General features: G+C 39.2%; 1 protein-coding gene across 2 annotated transcripts in view; it reads left to right on the top strand.

Moving 5' to 3' along the window:
- The window catches only part of CTNNB1 (catenin beta 1), a 38,026-nt gene that overhangs the window by 15,793 nt on the left and 3,845 nt on the right, over positions 1 to 18,388 (top strand). For both annotated transcript variants that reach the window (XM_079795345.1, XM_079795344.1), the window contains exons 2-11: positions 8,818 to 8,878; positions 9,320 to 9,550; positions 9,754 to 10,007; positions 10,123 to 10,361; positions 10,449 to 10,650; positions 11,839 to 11,983; positions 15,195 to 15,298; positions 15,377 to 15,715; positions 15,949 to 16,107; positions 17,774 to 17,893. In XM_079795345.1, coding sequence (XP_079651471.1) covers positions 8,866 to 8,878; positions 9,320 to 9,550; positions 9,754 to 10,007; positions 10,123 to 10,361; positions 10,449 to 10,650; positions 11,839 to 11,983; positions 15,195 to 15,298; positions 15,377 to 15,715; positions 15,949 to 16,107; positions 17,774 to 17,893 — 1,806 coding nt within the window. In that variant the 5' untranslated portion in view covers positions 8,818 to 8,865. The remainder of the gene's footprint in view (positions 1 to 8,817; positions 8,879 to 9,319; positions 9,551 to 9,753; positions 10,008 to 10,122; positions 10,362 to 10,448; positions 10,651 to 11,838; positions 11,984 to 15,194; positions 15,299 to 15,376; positions 15,716 to 15,948; positions 16,108 to 17,773; positions 17,894 to 18,388) is intronic.

Consider the following 18,388-nt stretch of genomic DNA (forward strand, 5'->3'; position numbering starts at 1 on the left):
CTCCCTGCTTTGCTTTTGCTCCTCACGGTCCCCCCCCCCCCCCCCCCCCCCCCCCCCGCCCAATACAGATGCTAGAGTAAACTTTAAAAAGCCCAAACCACAGGTCATGTTACTCCAGTGGCTTTCCAGCACACTTTAGATTTTATTTTACATCTTCATTGATATGGTTCCCACCTCTCTTCATGGTTCCTTAACTTACTACACTGGTAACCTCTTAGTACCTTTACAAAACAGCTCATTCCTTCCTTTGCACTTGTTCCTGCATGGAATGTTCTGCCCCATCTTTACCTGGCTAGTTCCTCCTCCTCTGCTCAAATGTCACTCCCTCCCTCATTACCCACTCTACCTAGTCTACTAGCCCTCCTCCACCACCAGTCACTTTATTCTCACCTTGTTTATTTTCTTCACAGTAGTTCTCACTCTTTAAATTGTCTTGTTTTTATTGCCTAACTCTCCAACAGTAGAATGCAGACTTTCCTAGATGTATGACCTTGATTCTTTCTCTCATTCCCGGTTATTGCAATGCCAGTAACAAAAGATGATTAAATACTTTTTCAGTGGATGAATATATATTCCACTCAATGGATAAATTATTTCTTATTCATTCCCCTGTTGATAAGTATTAGGGTAATTACTAGCTTTTTCTCTATAAACGCTTTACTGTGCAGATGTCTTGGCATGATTCTGTCATATTTCTGCAGAATACATTTCTATTATAAAAATGGTATTGTTTTTTTAAAGCCAAAGGGTATTTACACCTACATTCAATGGATAGTGCCAGCACACCCTCCAAAAAGTTTCTGCCAGTTTCACTATATCCTTATCAGCTATGGGCATCGTTAATCTTTTCCATCTTCATCAGTCTGATAAGCAAAAACTACATGAGTTTAAACTCTTGTGTATATTTATTGCTTTTACTTTTTCTTTGAAATGATGTTTCCTGCCTTTCCCAGCTGTTTTTTTTTTATATTTGTCCTCAGATGTGTGTATACATATGAATATTAGCCTTTAATCTTATTTTACATGTCTTATGTCCAGTGTGGCATTTTAAAAAATTTTACTGGATTTGTGACTCTCCCTCTCTCCCCCCCTGGAATTTAAAATTTTTGCACACACACACGCCTACCTTTTCTTTTTGGTTTCAGAGTTTCAAGTCATGCTTATATTGGGCTTTTGACCATAGTTTTATTTATGTATATACCACCCTTGCTTGTATCTATCATATTTTATCTCGTTTATTTTTTTACTTGTAAGTATTTGACTAGTATAGGTTTAATTTTAATATCGTAAAGTAGGATGAAAAAGTAATCCAACTTTCTCTCATATTGAAATATCACCTTTTTCATTTACTAAATTGCCATTTTATATCTGGGTGTTTTCTGATTACTATAGTTTTTTTATCCATTCCTACCCCAATACTACTATTCTTTAATTGCTGTTGCTATTGATTTGTATTTTGTGTCAGTATCTGATACAGAATTAGTTCCATCTCATAGTTGCTTTGAGTCTTTTTTTTAATTACCGTCATACCTCCATTCCAAATGTATTTCAAAATCATTTACTCCTAAAGAAATCTGAGAGTATTGTTGGGAGTACATTGAATTTATAAACTAAGAGAAAACTGACATCTTTATATAGGACAAAATTTTCTAGTCAGAAAGATGTATCTCCATTTAATCTTGTATGTACCTTTTTATTGTTGCTATTTTGAATGAAATCTTTTTGTAATTATATTTTTCTAACTATCCTGTTTGTATTTAGGAAAGTAGTTTGCATATAATTTAACTGTTGCTTTTATTAAAATGTAATTAAATTATGAACTGTTTTCTGTGCAGCCTTTATCACACTGTAAAATCCACATAAAATGGGTATAAAGTGTCTTTTAAAATGTTGAGTTAACAAAGAGTGTTCTCAGCTTAAAAGTATTTAGCCAAGCATTATTTTGTGAACTCATTTTGAGAAACAGGATTCTCAATTCCAAGATGTGATAGCAACAGATCCTCCCACATAGCTATATAGCTTTATAAAATACATTTGTAGCCTGTTTAGCCTTCTGTGACTGTTCCCTTTTTAGGGAGATGGAAATGTTTTACCCTCATATTTGAGACTCAAGTTTGTAAGGTTTAGCTGATTTAACAAAAATGTACATAAAGTACTCAATGTCTTTTTTTTTTTGATAACTCCATTTTGTTTTATCTGAAATGTTGATATACAGCTATTATTTTCATTCAGTTATTTTTGCTATGCAAAGTATAGAGAATAATGTCACAAACACCTGAGTACTCACCACCCATATTAACAAATGTAATTTTGCTATATTTGTTTGGTTTTTTTTTTTAAAAAAAGCAAAAATTGCTGAAAAGTTGAAGCCATCTTTAATACCCTTTTCAGCCTTATTCCCTTTGCCCCCAAGTATTAGGAAGTTAGTATGTATTTGTACTTTTACTACATACAACATGAATTGTTGTGTGTGTTTTTTTAACCTAAATGGCATAAAATTATATTTGGAAATTATAAAAATGTGCCTGTGTAGAGAAAGGCTATTTGGTATGTACCTTGAAGTAGCATGTGTTTTAAAATATTAATATATCCTGGAGAAAAACTGTCTGCTTTTTGTATAAAGTGAAAGTTTGTGTGTGTTTTTCTGAAGGATCAGGACTATTTTAGGATTGTGTCACTGATCATAAATTCATTGGTGAGACTAACAGTATATCATAAATGTAAAGGATATTACCATAATCTAATTATTTTAAAGAGTAAAATCATATTCTCAGACATACACAGTTGGCCTAAATGTGTTATATTAGTGATCATTGAAGAGAATTCTTGAGTATGCCCTAACTGGTTTGGCTCAGTGGGATAGAGCGTCGGCCTGCGGACTGAAGGGTCTGGATTCGATTCCGGTCAAGGGCATATACCTTGTTTGCAGACTCGATCCCCAGTAGGGGGTGTGCAGGAGCAATTGATTGATGTTTCTAATTCTCTCCCCTACCCCTGTTTTTCCTCTTTGTAAAAAAAAAAAAAAAAAAAAAAAAGTCAATAAAAATATGTATTAAAAACAGAATTCTTGAGTAGAACATATACATATACTCCATAAAAATATAAAAGAAGAACATCAAAAATCTGGGAAGCCAAAAAATCTACATATATGTAGCAAAAATTTTTTAAGCATTTTATTTTCTCATAATTCAGAAAAGCTTGTGCAGTAGGGTGGTGACATGTACATTAGATGGCTGACAGAGCTGTTAAGAAGTGTCTGAAATAACAGTTGATGCTGATGAGCCCTTGGTAAGCTGGCCAGGGGTACAATAATGCCTTGTGTGAAAATTGTATCAGTTTATGCTCCAGTATTTTGGAGCTATGTATCAAAGGCCTTAAAAGTTCTTACCCTTTAATCCAGTAGTTGAAGCAATCCCTGGGGAGAGAAATTAAGAGAATTATTTGTATTGTTCAGCATTATTTGAATAGCAAATGAAATGGGGAAGGACAAACTAAATATTCAAGAAGGACACATCATATGCTTTACTACAGATGATAAGGATTTTATAAGGGTCTACAACACATGGAATTGATTTTTATATTAAAAGAATGCCTAACAGTAAATTTAAATGCCAAACATATCCAAATGTCATTGACTGCATATCATCATGGTAATGGCAAAGGAACATTTTATACTAAAAATATATATTACTTTATGGATAAGTTAGAGAAGAGAATAAAATGAAGAAAGATCATTTGGGGAGCATCCTAATCCTTTCTAGCTATAGACAGTTCATGATTCTAATAGTCATTTTGCACCTACATATTGAAAGATAATGCCAAAGGCATCGATGTTAGGTGTTTTGGAGGAACAAAAGTATTATTAGATACTAGGGGTCCAGTGCATGAATTTGTGCACAGGTGGGGTCCGCCTGGCCCGCCCCATCAGGGCCTGGCAGGCCGGGGGGGAGGGGCCACGGGAGGTTGGCTGGCCAGCCCCGCGTCTGATCTGGCTGGTTGGCTGGCCGCAGTGCGTGTCATATGTCAGTGACCGGTAGTTCATATTATATCAGTATTTTTTATTGGCCAGTCTAGGAAGACTCTTCAGAACACATGCAGAGCTGAGGAGAAAAGTAAAGGCAGAAAGGAAACTAGAGTGAGTTATGACTTAAAAATTAAGAACTTTATTTAATCCCTGAGTATATATCAAAAATTTATTATGCTCCTGAACTAGAGTTGCATATTCTTACTTTAAAGCAGAATAAACAATTGGCTTTGGGTCTTCCAGTGCAGATTATTGGAAAAGTGAATTTTTGGCAAGAACTGCCAGTATAGAACTGGAGTTTTTATAATAGAGCTGCTTTGTTTTTATACAGCAAAGTTACTCCCAGTGAGTAATGCTTGAACTTTTTGAAATCTTAGGTAAATCAGGTAATTTTGTCTTGATGAGAACTGGAGAAGTAACTTTAGTTTGAAATCTATCTTTAAAGTCATTCTGTAGGAAGGCACAAATATGGCATGATATTAATAGTTAAGTATAGGTGATGTGGGTGTTCATTATACAGTTGTAGCTACTCTTCTGCATATTTGAAAATTTCCATAATAACAGAAAAGAAAAACCTAGCTTGCTTAAGTGTTCCTATTAGAAAAGCTGAAGGAAAAATTACTCATAGTAATAATTTGAGTAAGGTATGGTTCAGGATGAACTTACTATGTAGATAGAAATTATTACATATAAATGATATATTTTTTAAACCTTTATAGAGTTTAAATCAGAAATAGAAAGCTGAGGTTTGAGGATTTCTTTACAAAAATATATAATTGAAAGTGTATGTTTAAATAGTAAGTATTAAAATAAAAGGAAGAAAGCCTGTGTCCACTCCCTCCTTAGCTGGATAAGTTAGCCATCCTGGCACCCTCTTTCTTTTTCTGAGCACCACTTGGTGGTGACAGAGCTGGCAGAACACAAAGATTCTGTAGTGGTCACATCAGGGAACATTTAATAAGTCATAATTTTTAAGAATTTCCCTCCTTTATCGTGATTGGTACTTAATAGACATTTCTCATTTTGTTTCATAATTCTTTCTGGAATACCTATTAGTTGGAGCTTTGATTCCCTGGATCAATCTCCTTCTTTTTCATATTTTGTGTGTCTCCTTTATACTCTAGGAGTTTGTTTTTTTCAGCTTCAGTTACCTATTGAACTTTTTGAATTTTTAATTTATTCTCTTCAAACTTCATGAGAGTAATAAATTGAAACATTCTGTTTCTTTCTCTACCCTACCCCTATTTTTCAGTTGTCTAAAAAAAAAAAAAAAGTCAGTTTTTCTGTTGGTTTTTCTTGAACTTTTTCTTTGTTGAAGGTTTTCCTAAGTGTTTGGCAAGCCTTGGTTAAATGGGAGCTTGTTAGGTAGGCCCTTAGTGATTGGCAGGGTGTAGTGGAGGGTAGCTTGGCTGAAAGCTCTGGAGGGGGAACCATGAGGAAGGCTTTCTATTGGGGCAAGATTCTGCCTTGGTTCTCTCTGGACAGTATATTTAATTTCTTTAGTGGTTATTCTCAGGTTTTTTGTAAATTTGAATTTATCTGTAGAGCAGTGTAGGGAATGAGTTGGTAAGTACTGTTGCTTCGGTAGATCTTCATTTTCACGCCTACTGTGTACTTCCCCTCTGATTGACACCCTCCCTCACTTCCTAAAGTTGCAGTGAAGAGCAAAAGTAATTTTCATGTATTTTGCATAAATTTTAAAATGCTATAAAAATAAGAGTATTGAGAAGACCCTAACATACAAATGGATAATTTAAGTTTCGAACAAGAACTTACTTTTTTCCATAAAATCATTATAAGTCATGGTCAAGTTACTATGCTGCTTTTGCAACACTATCAAGGAAACAATACTATCAGTATTTTTTCTTTGAAGCCAGATGTACCAAAGGGCTTCTTAAATAGCTGCACAGCCTATACATGTGACTAGTTGGTTTCTGAGCCCTGTGGCATTGGCTAAAGGAGGAGCTCAGTATAGAACATGGTTTTAAATGCCCTTTCCCAGAAATATACTGGGACTGCAGTAGGGACCCATTTTCCAGAGAGTTGGAAAAATGACTAAATAGCCAGTCACAAAAGATACGAGTGAAATACAGCATCAGTGGATAGAGAACCTGGGTTCTTTCCAGCGTAGTATATCTCAGAGTGTAGTCCGAGGATCATTTGCTGCATCCTAGAGTGTTAATTTAAAATGCTGGTTTCTATGTCCCACTCCAGCCCTAATGACCTAAAACATTAAACACATAATCCTGCTGAGTAAGTTACAGTTGACATGAGGACAACATGATCTTGAACCACATAGGTCCACTTACACACTGACTTTTCAGTTGACCTGCACAGTTCAAACCTGCATTGTCCAAGGTCAGATGGCAAATGGGAATCTACCTATAGATTGCAGACTTAAGTCATATTCAGATTTTCAACTGTGCTAGAGGTCAGTGCTTCAACCCCCGCATTGTTCAGGGTCAACTGTATTTTAAAATACAAGATTCTTATTGACTGGAATCACTGATCTTTACTATTTTCTGTCCTTCACTTTGCCTTGTATATAAATTGTCAGTTGTTACTACGAACATTGAAACAATTGTGTCCGCAATTCTTGTCAGCTTTAAGTGTCAAGTGATCTCTGTGGTTGTAAAAATCTAGTTCTGGAAGAGCAGTTTTAGGAATTATCAATACATGCTCCTTTACCTAAGAAAATAGGACTTTAGAGAGGGCAGTTTCAAATTTCCTTAAGCATATTTAAACTCCTTTATTCATTGATACAAGACAGTTCACACTTAAATATTTTAGTCCATATCTTTACACATTGGTAAACCTAATATATTAATTTATAGTGAAGATGAACTTGTTTAGGGACAGACTTTGTAATAAAGGAAATTTGTTCTTCTCTGCAAATAGTTCCCTGTGTGATTCATTGTTTTCCTAAATATTATGCAATAAAGCTAAAATCCAGACATAAACCAAATGCTAAGGCTGTTATACATATATATGAATGATTAAGTTTTTATATTGATCAAATAGCATTACAGTCAGTAGTACTTGTATTTATAATAAATCATTGCTACAGATTTAAACTTAGAAAAACTTTATTAAAAACATGCTGTTGAGTTGCAAACTTTTCATTTGAAAAATAATTTTACTTCTTAGTAAAAAATCCATTGCTCTGATCTAGTCACCAAAATTACTTTCTTGAAGGTATTTTAGATGGCATCCTATCCAATAATAGACAAATATGCAAATTGATCATACCTCCAACACACCCACAAGCCACGCCCACAAGCCACGCCCACCATCCAATCAGAGTGAGCATGCAAATTAACCCAAACCAAGATGGCTACAGCCACAGAGAGCAAGGTTTCCTAGGTAACAGAGGAAGCCAAGCTTTCCACCTGCCATTGCCAGGCCTAAGCCTCCACTCAAGTTACAAAGTTTCAATTATAGAAGGTAAACAAATTCAAACAAATGGCGGCAGAATGGAGCTTGAGAGAGCAGGCCAGGGTTGCCGCCGGCAACAGGGGAAGCAAAGCTTTCCGCACACCCTGGCTGGGCCCACCTGCTTAAGACAACAAAGTTTCAATTATAACCCCAACACAAATGGCTGCCGGCCTCAGAGGGAGCCCCAGGCTTGGCTCCGCTCCAGGCTACAAAGTTTCAATTGTAGAAGGAAAATAAATTCCAGATACCAGGGCCTCCGCTTGGGTTGCCAGGGGGCGTGGCCGGCCTGCAAACCACCACAGGCCCCTCGCTCAGGCTGCCCCACGCCCCAAGGGAACCCCCACCTGATCCGGGACGCCCTTCAGGGCAAACCAGCTGGCCCCCACCCCTGTACCAGGCCTCTATCCTATCTAATAAAAGAGTAATATGCAGATTGATCATCACTCCAACACTCAATATAGCTGCCCCCATGTGGACACAAGATGGCCAGCAGGAGAGGGCAGTTGAGAGGGACCAAGCCTGCAAGGGAGGGCAGTTGGAGGTGATCAACCCTGCAGGAGAGGGCAGTTAGGGGTGACCAGGCCGGCAGAGGAGGGAAGTTGGGGGCAAACAGGCTGGCAGCAGAGTGGTTAGGGGGTGATCAGGCTGGCAGGCAGAAGCGGTTATGGTCAGGCAGGCAAGCAGTTGGGAGCCAGCAGTCCTGGATTGTGAGAGGGATGTCCAACTGCCCGTTTAGGGATCCGACTGCCCACCGGGATCGGGCCTAAACGGGCAGTCGGACATCCCTTGAGGGGTCCCATATTGGAGAGGGTACAGGCTGGGCTGAGGGACAACCCCCCTCCGTGCACGAATTTCGTGCACTGGGCCTCTAGTTATATTATAACAGAAAACGATCCTTCAAATGAAAATTTGATGTTTTTCAAGAATCCCATTGGACTTCTGTCCAAAGAGGATATATGAATTTTTCAGTGAGAGAAGTTAAAATGGGAGAGGCCTTTTGGAACTCGAGGAGTTGATTTTGAATAGTCCCCTCCTAGCCTTGGCTTTCATTATTAGAGCTTTTGTGCTTTCTTTGTCATCTTCAGTAATGATGCTTGCTGACATCCTGAATATCTGTAGTTTGTACTTCTATAAAAGGAAGTGCTTGTTCAAGGGGAGTTTTCACTGATAGGTTCAGCAGTGATGGAGCTGTGGTTGAGGTGTCCGAGGAGACCATAAGGTCTGTGTTTCACTGTGTCACGTGGTAAAAGATGATTTGTGGCTTTAGTCCATGATGTTTAACAAACCATCCTAATGACTTATGATTATTAAAATAAAATTAATTTTAAATCCTAATGACTTCCGCTTAACTCTTTTAGGGTATCTGAAGTACACCATACAACGTTTTTGAAAATCGTGCGTGGACAATGGCTACCCAAGGTTTGTATCATGAGCCTTTAGTTACTGAATTGGGGCTCTACTTCGTTGCCATTAACCCAGTCTGGCTCAGATCCCCCTTGCTTTCCTCTCTCCCTGCTTACTTATCAGGCTACCTTTTGCTTCATTTTCTGCTCACTCCTCCTAATGGCTTGGTGAACTAGCAAACAAGCCACCAGCAGGAATCTAGTCTGGATGACTGCTCTGGAGCCTGGATGCAGTACCATTCTTCCACTGATTCAGTGAGTAACTGTTAGGTGGTCCCCTCAGAGTGTAGCTATTTCGTCACCAAGCGAATCTTGGCTACCATTCTTTTATTCTTGGCTGTCTTTCAAATTTAACTTTATTTCTAAAAATATTTCAATGGATCATATCACAGATTTTTTTAAAACTAAAATTACATTCCAGTGGTAGTAATGCTGTGATACTGTTTGGTTTTTACAGCTGATTTGATGGAGTTGGACATGGCCATGGAGCCAGACAGAAAAGCAGCTGTTAGTCACTGGCAGCAGCAGTCTTACCTGGACTCTGGAATCCATTCTGGTGCCACTACCACAGCCCCTTCTCTGAGTGGTAAAGGCAATCCCGAGGAAGATGATGTGGATACCACCCAACAAGTCCTGTACGAGTGGGAACAGGGATTTTCTCAGTCCTTCACTCAAGAACAAGTAGCAGGTAAGAGTATGATTGCCTTACTGGAAGTCACCATGCAGCTTTGAGAATTCGTTATTCTACAAGCTAATGTGTAATAATAGCTTAAATAAAACGGTGTGGTAAAGAAAAGGGAGTGATTACAATGTCACCTTCACTGTTTAGAACAGCAAATATTCAGGGGATGCTGAACTGTGGATAGTGAGTATTGAATTTACCCTTTCCAGATATTGATGGACAGTATGCGATGACTCGAGCTCAGAGGGTACGAGCTGCTATGTTCCCTGAGACATTAGATGAGGGCATGCAGATCCCATCTACACAGTTTGATGCCGCTCATCCCACCAACGTCCAGCGTTTGGCTGAACCATCACAGATGCTGAAACATGCTGTTGTAAATTTGATTAACTACCAAGATGATGCAGAACTTGCCACACGTGCAATCCCAGAACTGACAAAACTGCTGAACGATGAGGACCAGGTTAGCGATGACATGGCTAGCTTTTTAACCTGCTTTGAAGGAAGGAGTCGCAGAATGTTTACCTAATGTTAGTGTTTGAAGACTAATGCTATCTCTTAATTCCTGTACATTATAGGTGGTGGTTAATAAGGCGGCAGTTATGGTTCATCAGCTTTCTAAAAAGGAAGCTTCCAGACACGCCATCATGCGTTCTCCTCAGATGGTGTCTGCTATTGTACGTACCATGCAGAATACAAATGATGTGGAAACAGCTCGTTGTACTGCTGGGACCTTGCACAATCTTTCCCATCACCGGGAGGGCTTGCTGGCCATCTTTAAGTCTGGGGGCATTCCTGCCCTGGTGAAGATGCTTGGGTAAGAAAACGTGGTCAGAATGTCCAAAGCTTCAAGGAGAAGAGTGCAATCACACCATTTCTGATGAGGCTTTTTTTTTCTCCCCAGCTCACCAGTGGATTCTGTATTGTTTTATGCCATTACAACTCTCCACAACCTTTTATTGCATCAAGAAGGAGCTAAAATGGCAGTGCGTTTAGCTGGTGGGCTGCAGAAAATGGTTGCTTTGCTCAACAAAACAAATGTTAAATTCTTGGCTATTACAACAGACTGCCTTCAGATTTTAGCTTACGGCAATCAAGAAAGCAAGGTAAAAGAATTGTTCCAAATGTGGTTGTCATGGAGCATTGGAGACCCCCAATGGCATGCCCTCTGTGGACGCTTGGGAATTCATTGTATGCCTCACCCTTAGTATATATCCTAGAAAAGTTAAAACATCTGTTTCTTTAAATATTTGAGTGTCTGTGTGTAAAGGACTGAGCCAGGCAATAGAGATATAGCAGGTAGGCTTCCCTTAGAACTTTCATTCTTGGGTGGGAGATAGCCTGAAATAATAGCCAAGTTATTACTTAATTCATGCGTTAGGAGAAAGTAGAGGCTATGGAAAACATAAGTGAACCATAGCCTCTACTTTCTCCTAACGCATGAATTTACCCTTTCCAGATATTGATGGGTAAATCAACAGTGAACCATACCCTGTTTTGAAGGTTATGAGAGACCTCTTGGAGGAGTAATAGTTCAGCTCTCAAGGATGAGAGAGATTGACTAGGTGAAGGTCATGGACAGGAAATGACATCTTTGAAAGTCCTACTGAAGGAGGGGAGGACATGGCTAATTTTGGAAATTTAAAAAAAGCAAAAAGTGACTTAAAAGCCAAAGGTCTGGGGTGGGACTACTGAGATAGAGCAGGTCCCACAGGGCCTTGTAGACCATGCTAAAAGAGCAGTGTGCGGCAGTCAAGTAAGTTTCAGCAGAGGCATGAAGTGATAAGATTTGTTTTTAGAAAATTGGGGTAGAGTTGGGAGGTGGGAGTATGTAGGGGAAGTAAAGGGCAATAATGGATGCTTATGGTATATCATCTCTTTGTAAGGTAGATATGATTAGGAAAAGCAATGAACCAAATCAGTAGGAGTTAAGTGCCTATTCTGGTGTAAATTTTCAACCAATGAGCTTTGATATAATTTTCATATCTGGGCATTACTGTTGCATACCAACATGGTTTCTTTTTTTTCTTTTTCATTTTCCTTTTGCTATGATTTGTGGGAAGAAGAAAATTGGGCCAGAGTTGCTATATTCTTGGGAGGACTAGGATGCCTGAATTTGAGTGGAATGCTATAGAAGGAGGGGTAAATAGGACCCCAATATGAGAGTATGGGCTATGTGGTCCAGGAATACATATAAGTCAATGGCAAGCTGGCTGAAATTTTTGTATAGTAAGATATGTTGGTAATATAACATGGCAGATTCCACAACTAACAATATATACATGTCCTTCCAGCTGATCATCCTGGCTAGTGGTGGACCTCAAGCTTTAGTAAATATAATGAGGACCTACACTTACGAGAAACTACTGTGGACCACAAGCAGAGTACTGAAGGTGCTGTCTGTCTGCTCTAGTAATAAACCGGCTATTGTAGAAGCTGGTAAGTATGCATGTCTGTTCTAAGTTCTCATGTGCACAGCGTCTGCAGTTCTAATTAGATTACCTTTCTTAGGAAAAGGTAATAGAACTTGACCTTAATGGGCTGCAAGTAGATGGTCCTATTCAGTTTGCAGCCAAGATCACATTCAGACAAAGTATGTGTTCTGCTACACACCTGTATTGGTGCTCTTGAAGCCTAGGTTAGGCAGAGTTCTTATTAATCATAGAAAATGACAGCGAATACTTGGCTTGATAAAGTTTGTTTTTAATTTTGGTTTTGGGCAAACCTGATTTGCTTTGCTAGTAGACCTGTGAATATATAGGAGAAATTATGTTACAACATGTTCTATTATATAGAGTTGTATACAGCAAAGTGGTTTTCTTGATTTGTTAGTGGATACTCATGAGCAGTGTTTTGCACTGGTATTCTGTAGACAGTGAGCAAATGGTCTCATATGAAAAAGTTTTTTTCTTTTCCCTTTAAGTAATTTTAATGGAGCAGCTTGTATTGTGGGCACGTTGGTGGCAGAGGAAAGGAATAGGTGGTCTACACTAGGGCCTCTTGCTTTTCTCTATAAAGATACTCTTCAACTACCTAGCATCCTTTTTCCTTCCCATAACCCAGCTAATTACATGTATCTGGACTCAAACCAAGTTTCAAAGTAAAACTGGAAGAGGAAAGATGTAAAGGCATTTAATAGGAAAAAATTAGAAGTAAAGTATGGGGTTGGAAACACCCATTTTCTCACTTGAGATTTTACTTGAGAATCTGTGGGAGAGAGGTTTTATGGTTGTTCAGGATAGCTGCTGGCATTGCAACAATTGGCCTGGGGATGAACAAGTGTGGCTGGGTTCATAGAACAAGGATGTAAATTTTTCCGGCTATTCCAGAAATACTTGGAGTGCTTGGGAAAAATACAGACTTTTAGACTTAATTTAACCACAATCCCTGGGGTATTGAATCTGGAAATGTATGTGACTGGAGGCCTAGGAATATTCATTTTAAGAAGTTCCCCCAGTTATTCTGATGTTCTAGTTTATTCTGAAAATATTCAGTAGTACGTGTGTTTCAAGCACTGTAATAAACATATGGTTTCCAATGGTTAACAAAACATGTCTCAGTATTCTAGGAATACAGAATTAATGGGGTGGAGATTAAGAGAAAAGATTGCTGAAGAGTCTATAACGAAAACTTAGTAACTGGGATGAATTGCTAGGTTACTGAGGTTGATGAGCGAGGCCGGTCATACTGGGAAGAACTTTCTTAGCCCCTATAAGATGTTTATTCATGCTTTATTTCAGCTTTGAAACTATAGGTGTAGAATGTTGAGGCCAGTTTGGAATGCTAGATGGGATTCAGATTCCAAAGGGTTCCTTAACATTATGCTAAAGAATTTGGCTGTTGTCTTACAGATAAGCTATTGATGGTTGTTGAGCAGTGGCATAGCATCACAATGGGGTGTTTGGAATGTTAATACTACATTGTATGACAGTTTGGATGATCATAGGCAAGCAGACCAGGCCTCTGAGATGTATTATAGGCTTCTTACAGGCTTCTAGGAATGAAGTAGTTTGGTATAAAAATAGACAACAAAGGATGAATGTTTGAAACTTATGAAAGAATACATGGAATGTGACAATGTAGGGGCTAAAAGTGCAACCAGAAGTGGTATGTGGTGGGGAGATCATGAATACCATGACAATAAATGGAACTACCAGATGGATTCTTTAATTTGAGGAACAAAACCATTAAAGGCGACGACATACTCAGTGACTCAAATGTCAGTAGATAGCTGGAAATGTGTGGTACTAGAATACGGGGAGATTGCGCTACAGATTGGGGAGTTGCCTTCTTAGTCATGGTGAGGGGGAAAAGGCCTCAGTGAGGTGGGAGCTACCTCGAAGTCATCTGCATGGGACTTCAACCCTAGACCTGCTGAATCAGAATGTGTGCGTAAAGTCTGGTGGGCATCTGGAGTTAAGATCCACTCTCAGAGTTAAGAGTTCTAATAGAAGGAGGGAATGAAATCTTGGAGGGAGAGAAGGTAGAAGGGAATCTAGTCATTTAACAAATACTGAGTGTCAGCCTTGCTAAGGTCACTAATTAGTAGCTGGAGCTACAAGGAAGGAACCAGATAGGGATGACCTTTGTCTTGTAGGGGAGGTACACTTAATTAGAGTTGGGATAAATACTATGAAGGAAAAATACAGGGTGCCATGAGATTATGGCAAGTAGATCTAACCTACTTTGAGGAAATAAAACATACCTGAAAAGTTGAATAAGGAAACAAGAGAAAGTATCTCACCACATTTCAGAAGTGATTTTAGTAGGAGGGAGATGGTGAAGTTAAGCCAGCACGTGGGGAACTGAGCTTCCATTTAGACCCCTGCCAGTGTAAATGTCCTTCATTAGGGTCCTAGGTGACGGAAGGCTGTGACCCTTGGGAGTCAGTGCCTTTATGCAGTCCCCGGTGAAAGCGTTTCAGTGCATTCTTTTTGATTATTCTTACCCAGGCATTTACATGGCTCCTTCAGGTCTTTGCTCAGATGTCACCTTCATATTGAGGTGACCTGATTACCCTACATAAAATTGTAATCCCTTCCCTTACATTGGTTTTTCCTATAGCACTTAATATCATCACACACACACACACACACACACACACACAGTTTTAGTTTATTAATTGTATATTTGTTTATTGTTTGCCTCCAACTAGACCACAAGCTCTGTGAGGGTAGGGATTTTATAATATTTTGCTCACTGGTATAGCTCCAACTAATAGTATTGAACATATATATATATATGTATATATATATATGTATGTATATATATATACATGTATATATATGTATATATATGTATATATATATGTATATATATATATGTGCATATATATATATACATATATATATATTGAAATGATTGAATAGCTGAAATGAAATAAATAATAGGAATATTACCTACAGGGGAATAGTGGAAATAATGAAGACTTTTTCCACATAGGGAAGGAACAATAGATATTTGACAGAAGTTGAGATGAACTGGCAACTGGACAGTATCCTAGAAAATAAAAGGAAATAAAGGATTTAGATGGAAGGGGGAATACACTTTGGCAATAAAGAGGAACACCCTTCAAGACTAGAGAAGACACGTAGTGCTGACAGAATTGTTAGCTAATGGGCATTGCCTTAGACCTTTTTTCATCTTCTAGGTGGAATGCAAGCTTTAGGACTTCATCTGACAGATCCAAGTCAGCGTCTTGTTCAGAACTGTCTTTGGACTCTTAGGAATCTTTCAGATGCTGCAACTAAACAGGTAAATTCTGAGTAAGCGGGTGCCTTAGTGACAGAGTCAAGATGAGTGTGTACTGAGCATCTGTTTCTGTTTCCATAGGAAGGGATGGAAGGTCTTCTTGGGACTCTTGTTCAGCTGCTGGGCTCAGACGATATAAATGTGGTCACCTGTGCAGCGGGAATCCTTTCTAATCTCACTTGCAATAATTATAAGAATAAGATGATGGTGTGCCAAGTGGGTGGTATTGAGGCTCTTGTGCGTACTGTCCTTCGTGCTGGTGACAGGGAGGACATCACTGAGCCTGCCATCTGTGCTCTTCGTCATCTGACCAGCCGACACCAGGAAGCAGAGATGGCCCAGAATGCTGTTCGCCTTCACTATGGACTACCAGTTGTGGTGAAACTCCTACACCCACCGTCCCATTGGCCTCTGATAAAGGTAAATTGCCCAAGTAGGTCACAGAATTAAAAGTGAGCCACCTCCAGCTATTGCATGACTGCTCAGCATGAGGGATGGATGCACAGGAAGTGTGGCTGGGATGGGGTTCTGAAGTGTTTGTGTAGTCAGTGCTACTTTTAAGTGATACCAGTAATTTTAGTGTGGTGGGAATTTTAGGTTAGAAAATGGTTTTGTTGAGTTGTATGCCAGTTCTTTGTTCTTCTTATCTACAGGCTACTGTCGGATTGATTCGAAATCTTGCTCTTTGTCCAGCAAATCATGCACCTTTGCGTGAGCAGGGCGCCATTCCACGACTAGTTCAGCTGTTGGTGCGTGCACATCAGGATACCCAGCGTCGTACCTCTATGGGCGGAACACAGCAGCAGTTTGTGGTGGGTAAATCTTACTAGTGACACATAACACAAATCCATCATTTGCTCCCTCCATTTTTTTCTGCCTGAAGAGCTGTTTGCTAATGGCTAAAAAACTGACATGTTTCTGTGGCTGCTGAGAAGATAAAGTGGCCCCTGGTGATGTTTCCTATGACATCTCCTTTGCATCTTTGCATTATCAGGCTTACAAAGGGAGAGTGAGGTTAGGTACTTCTTCATACAGAGTTTTCTCATTTCATCCATACAAAGGCTTCCTTCTTAGGAAGTAACAGAGCCATAATTTGAATTTAAGTCTGTCTGATTTCAGAGCCTCCTCTTCTCCATTACAACATGAGTGTTACCTTACAAATATTTAACACACCATTTACTGTCTCTTCCAAGGGTGGTTTAAACTATTTCCACAGACGTAAGATTGCCAACAAATTTTAATAATAGCATTTCTGGAATCTTTACCCAGAAAGCTTTTGATGCCAAGTTTGCAGTCTTAATACTAACTTCATTACAAGTAAAGACATTCTGGATCCTCTGAATTTAAGACTCAGACCTTCAGAGAGTTCTCTTCTTTAATTTAGTTACTTTAGGAAATAAGGATGGACCTTCCCAGAAAAGATTTTGGGAACCCCTTCTTGCTAGTTGCTTTGTGTAATCACTCATTAGGGGGCTTTGGCTTTCTCCATTCTTTACTTTTGGTATTGGCCTGTGTCTATGAGGTGGCTTATTAAAGTGCAAAGGTACCTTTTATTTTCAATCTCTAATTTAGGAAAAAAGGAGGGTTTGTTCTAAAAATCAGTTGTGCCCGGCTAGTGTGGCTCAGTGGTTGAGACTGGACCCATGAACTAGGAGGTCATGGTAAAAATATATTATTTCAAAATACAGTTTCTAAAAGTAGCAGAATTATAACCTTTTTTTATTTTTTGTTATTTTTTAAATATATATTTTTATTGATTTCAGAGGGGAAGGAGGGAGAGAGAATCATTAATCAGCTGCACGCCCCCATTGGGGATCGAGCCCACAACCTGGATATGTGCGCTTGACCCGAATTGAACCAGGGACCCTTCGGTCTGCAGGCCAATGCTCTATCCACTGATCCAAACCAGCTAGGGCATTATAACCTTTTTTAAAATTCAGAAACAGGGAAAGCACATAGTACTTATATTTTGCAAAAGCAAACTTTCTGCTCTCATACAGGCCTTCAGTTGAATAGTCTGGAGGAGGTGTGGAGTGGATTTTCTGCTGGCAGCTCAGTAGAATTTTAGTAGTTGGTGATAAAACTTTGCTAAGTTTTCACCAAATATACATAGGTGTACAAAAATGGAGCATATGAAAGAAAAACATTGACAATAGTCTGAGCATTGCTTTCTCATCTTTCAGTTTCCCTTTACCTAGAGTGGAGGGTGCCCTCACTGTAAGAAAGTTCTCTTTGGGATTCAGAGGCATATGGAAGTACTCTGTGGGGAAGGGCTGCTGCGTGGACTTACGCTACCATGAGGCCCCTTTCAATGACATTCAACTTAATGGAATCCTCCTTTATTCCTGAACTAACTGCAAATTCTTGAAAACTTTGGGTGTATGTTGTGACTAGTAATTGCTACTCAGAACAGAAAATCTTAGTTTAAAACTTTAGGAAGGAGAATGCCCTATTTATTAACCATGTTTCTTTTGGTAGGAGGGCGTCCGCATGGAAGAAATAGTTGAAGGTTGTACTGGAGCCCTTCACATCCTAGCTCGGGATGTTCACAACCGAATCGTAATCAGAGGACTGAACACCATTCCACTGTTTGTGCAGGTGTGTTGGTTTGAAGTGAGGTGTTCTAGATTTTATGTGTCATAATATTTCAGGATTTTAACGATAAGCAAATTTTCAGGAAATTAGATACCAGAATAAGGGTACAGACATTTCATTTTCGTCTATCACCATTTATAAAATGACAATACTCTGCCCATGTCCCCCTGCCAAAGCATGAAAAATAGAATCTCAACGTGTGAGGTCCTTTAGGCTGAATACATTTAATTTTATGAAAATTCCCTTCATTTTGGGGGCAGTAGGAGAAACGTTGGATTTGAAGGCAAGAAGAGGGAGCTGATCTGCTCCACTGTTAGGTACTCAATCATGGAGGCATGAGAGCTGGTCTTGCTGCCAAAGCCGACCCCCACCTACCCCTGGGTTCCCAAGTCTTAGCTCAATGGAAACTGTCTCTCAAGAAAGGGGTTGTAGCTAAAAAATAGTCCAGAAAACCAGTGCCCTGGAGCATTACACACTTTGGAAAATAATTTAGAGAAT

The sequence above is a fragment of the Cnephaeus nilssonii genome, assembly GCF_951640355.1.
Source record: "Cnephaeus nilssonii genome assembly, chromosome: 17".
NCBI classification, from domain to species: Eukaryota; Metazoa; Chordata; class Mammalia; order Chiroptera; family Vespertilionidae; genus Cnephaeus; species Cnephaeus nilssonii.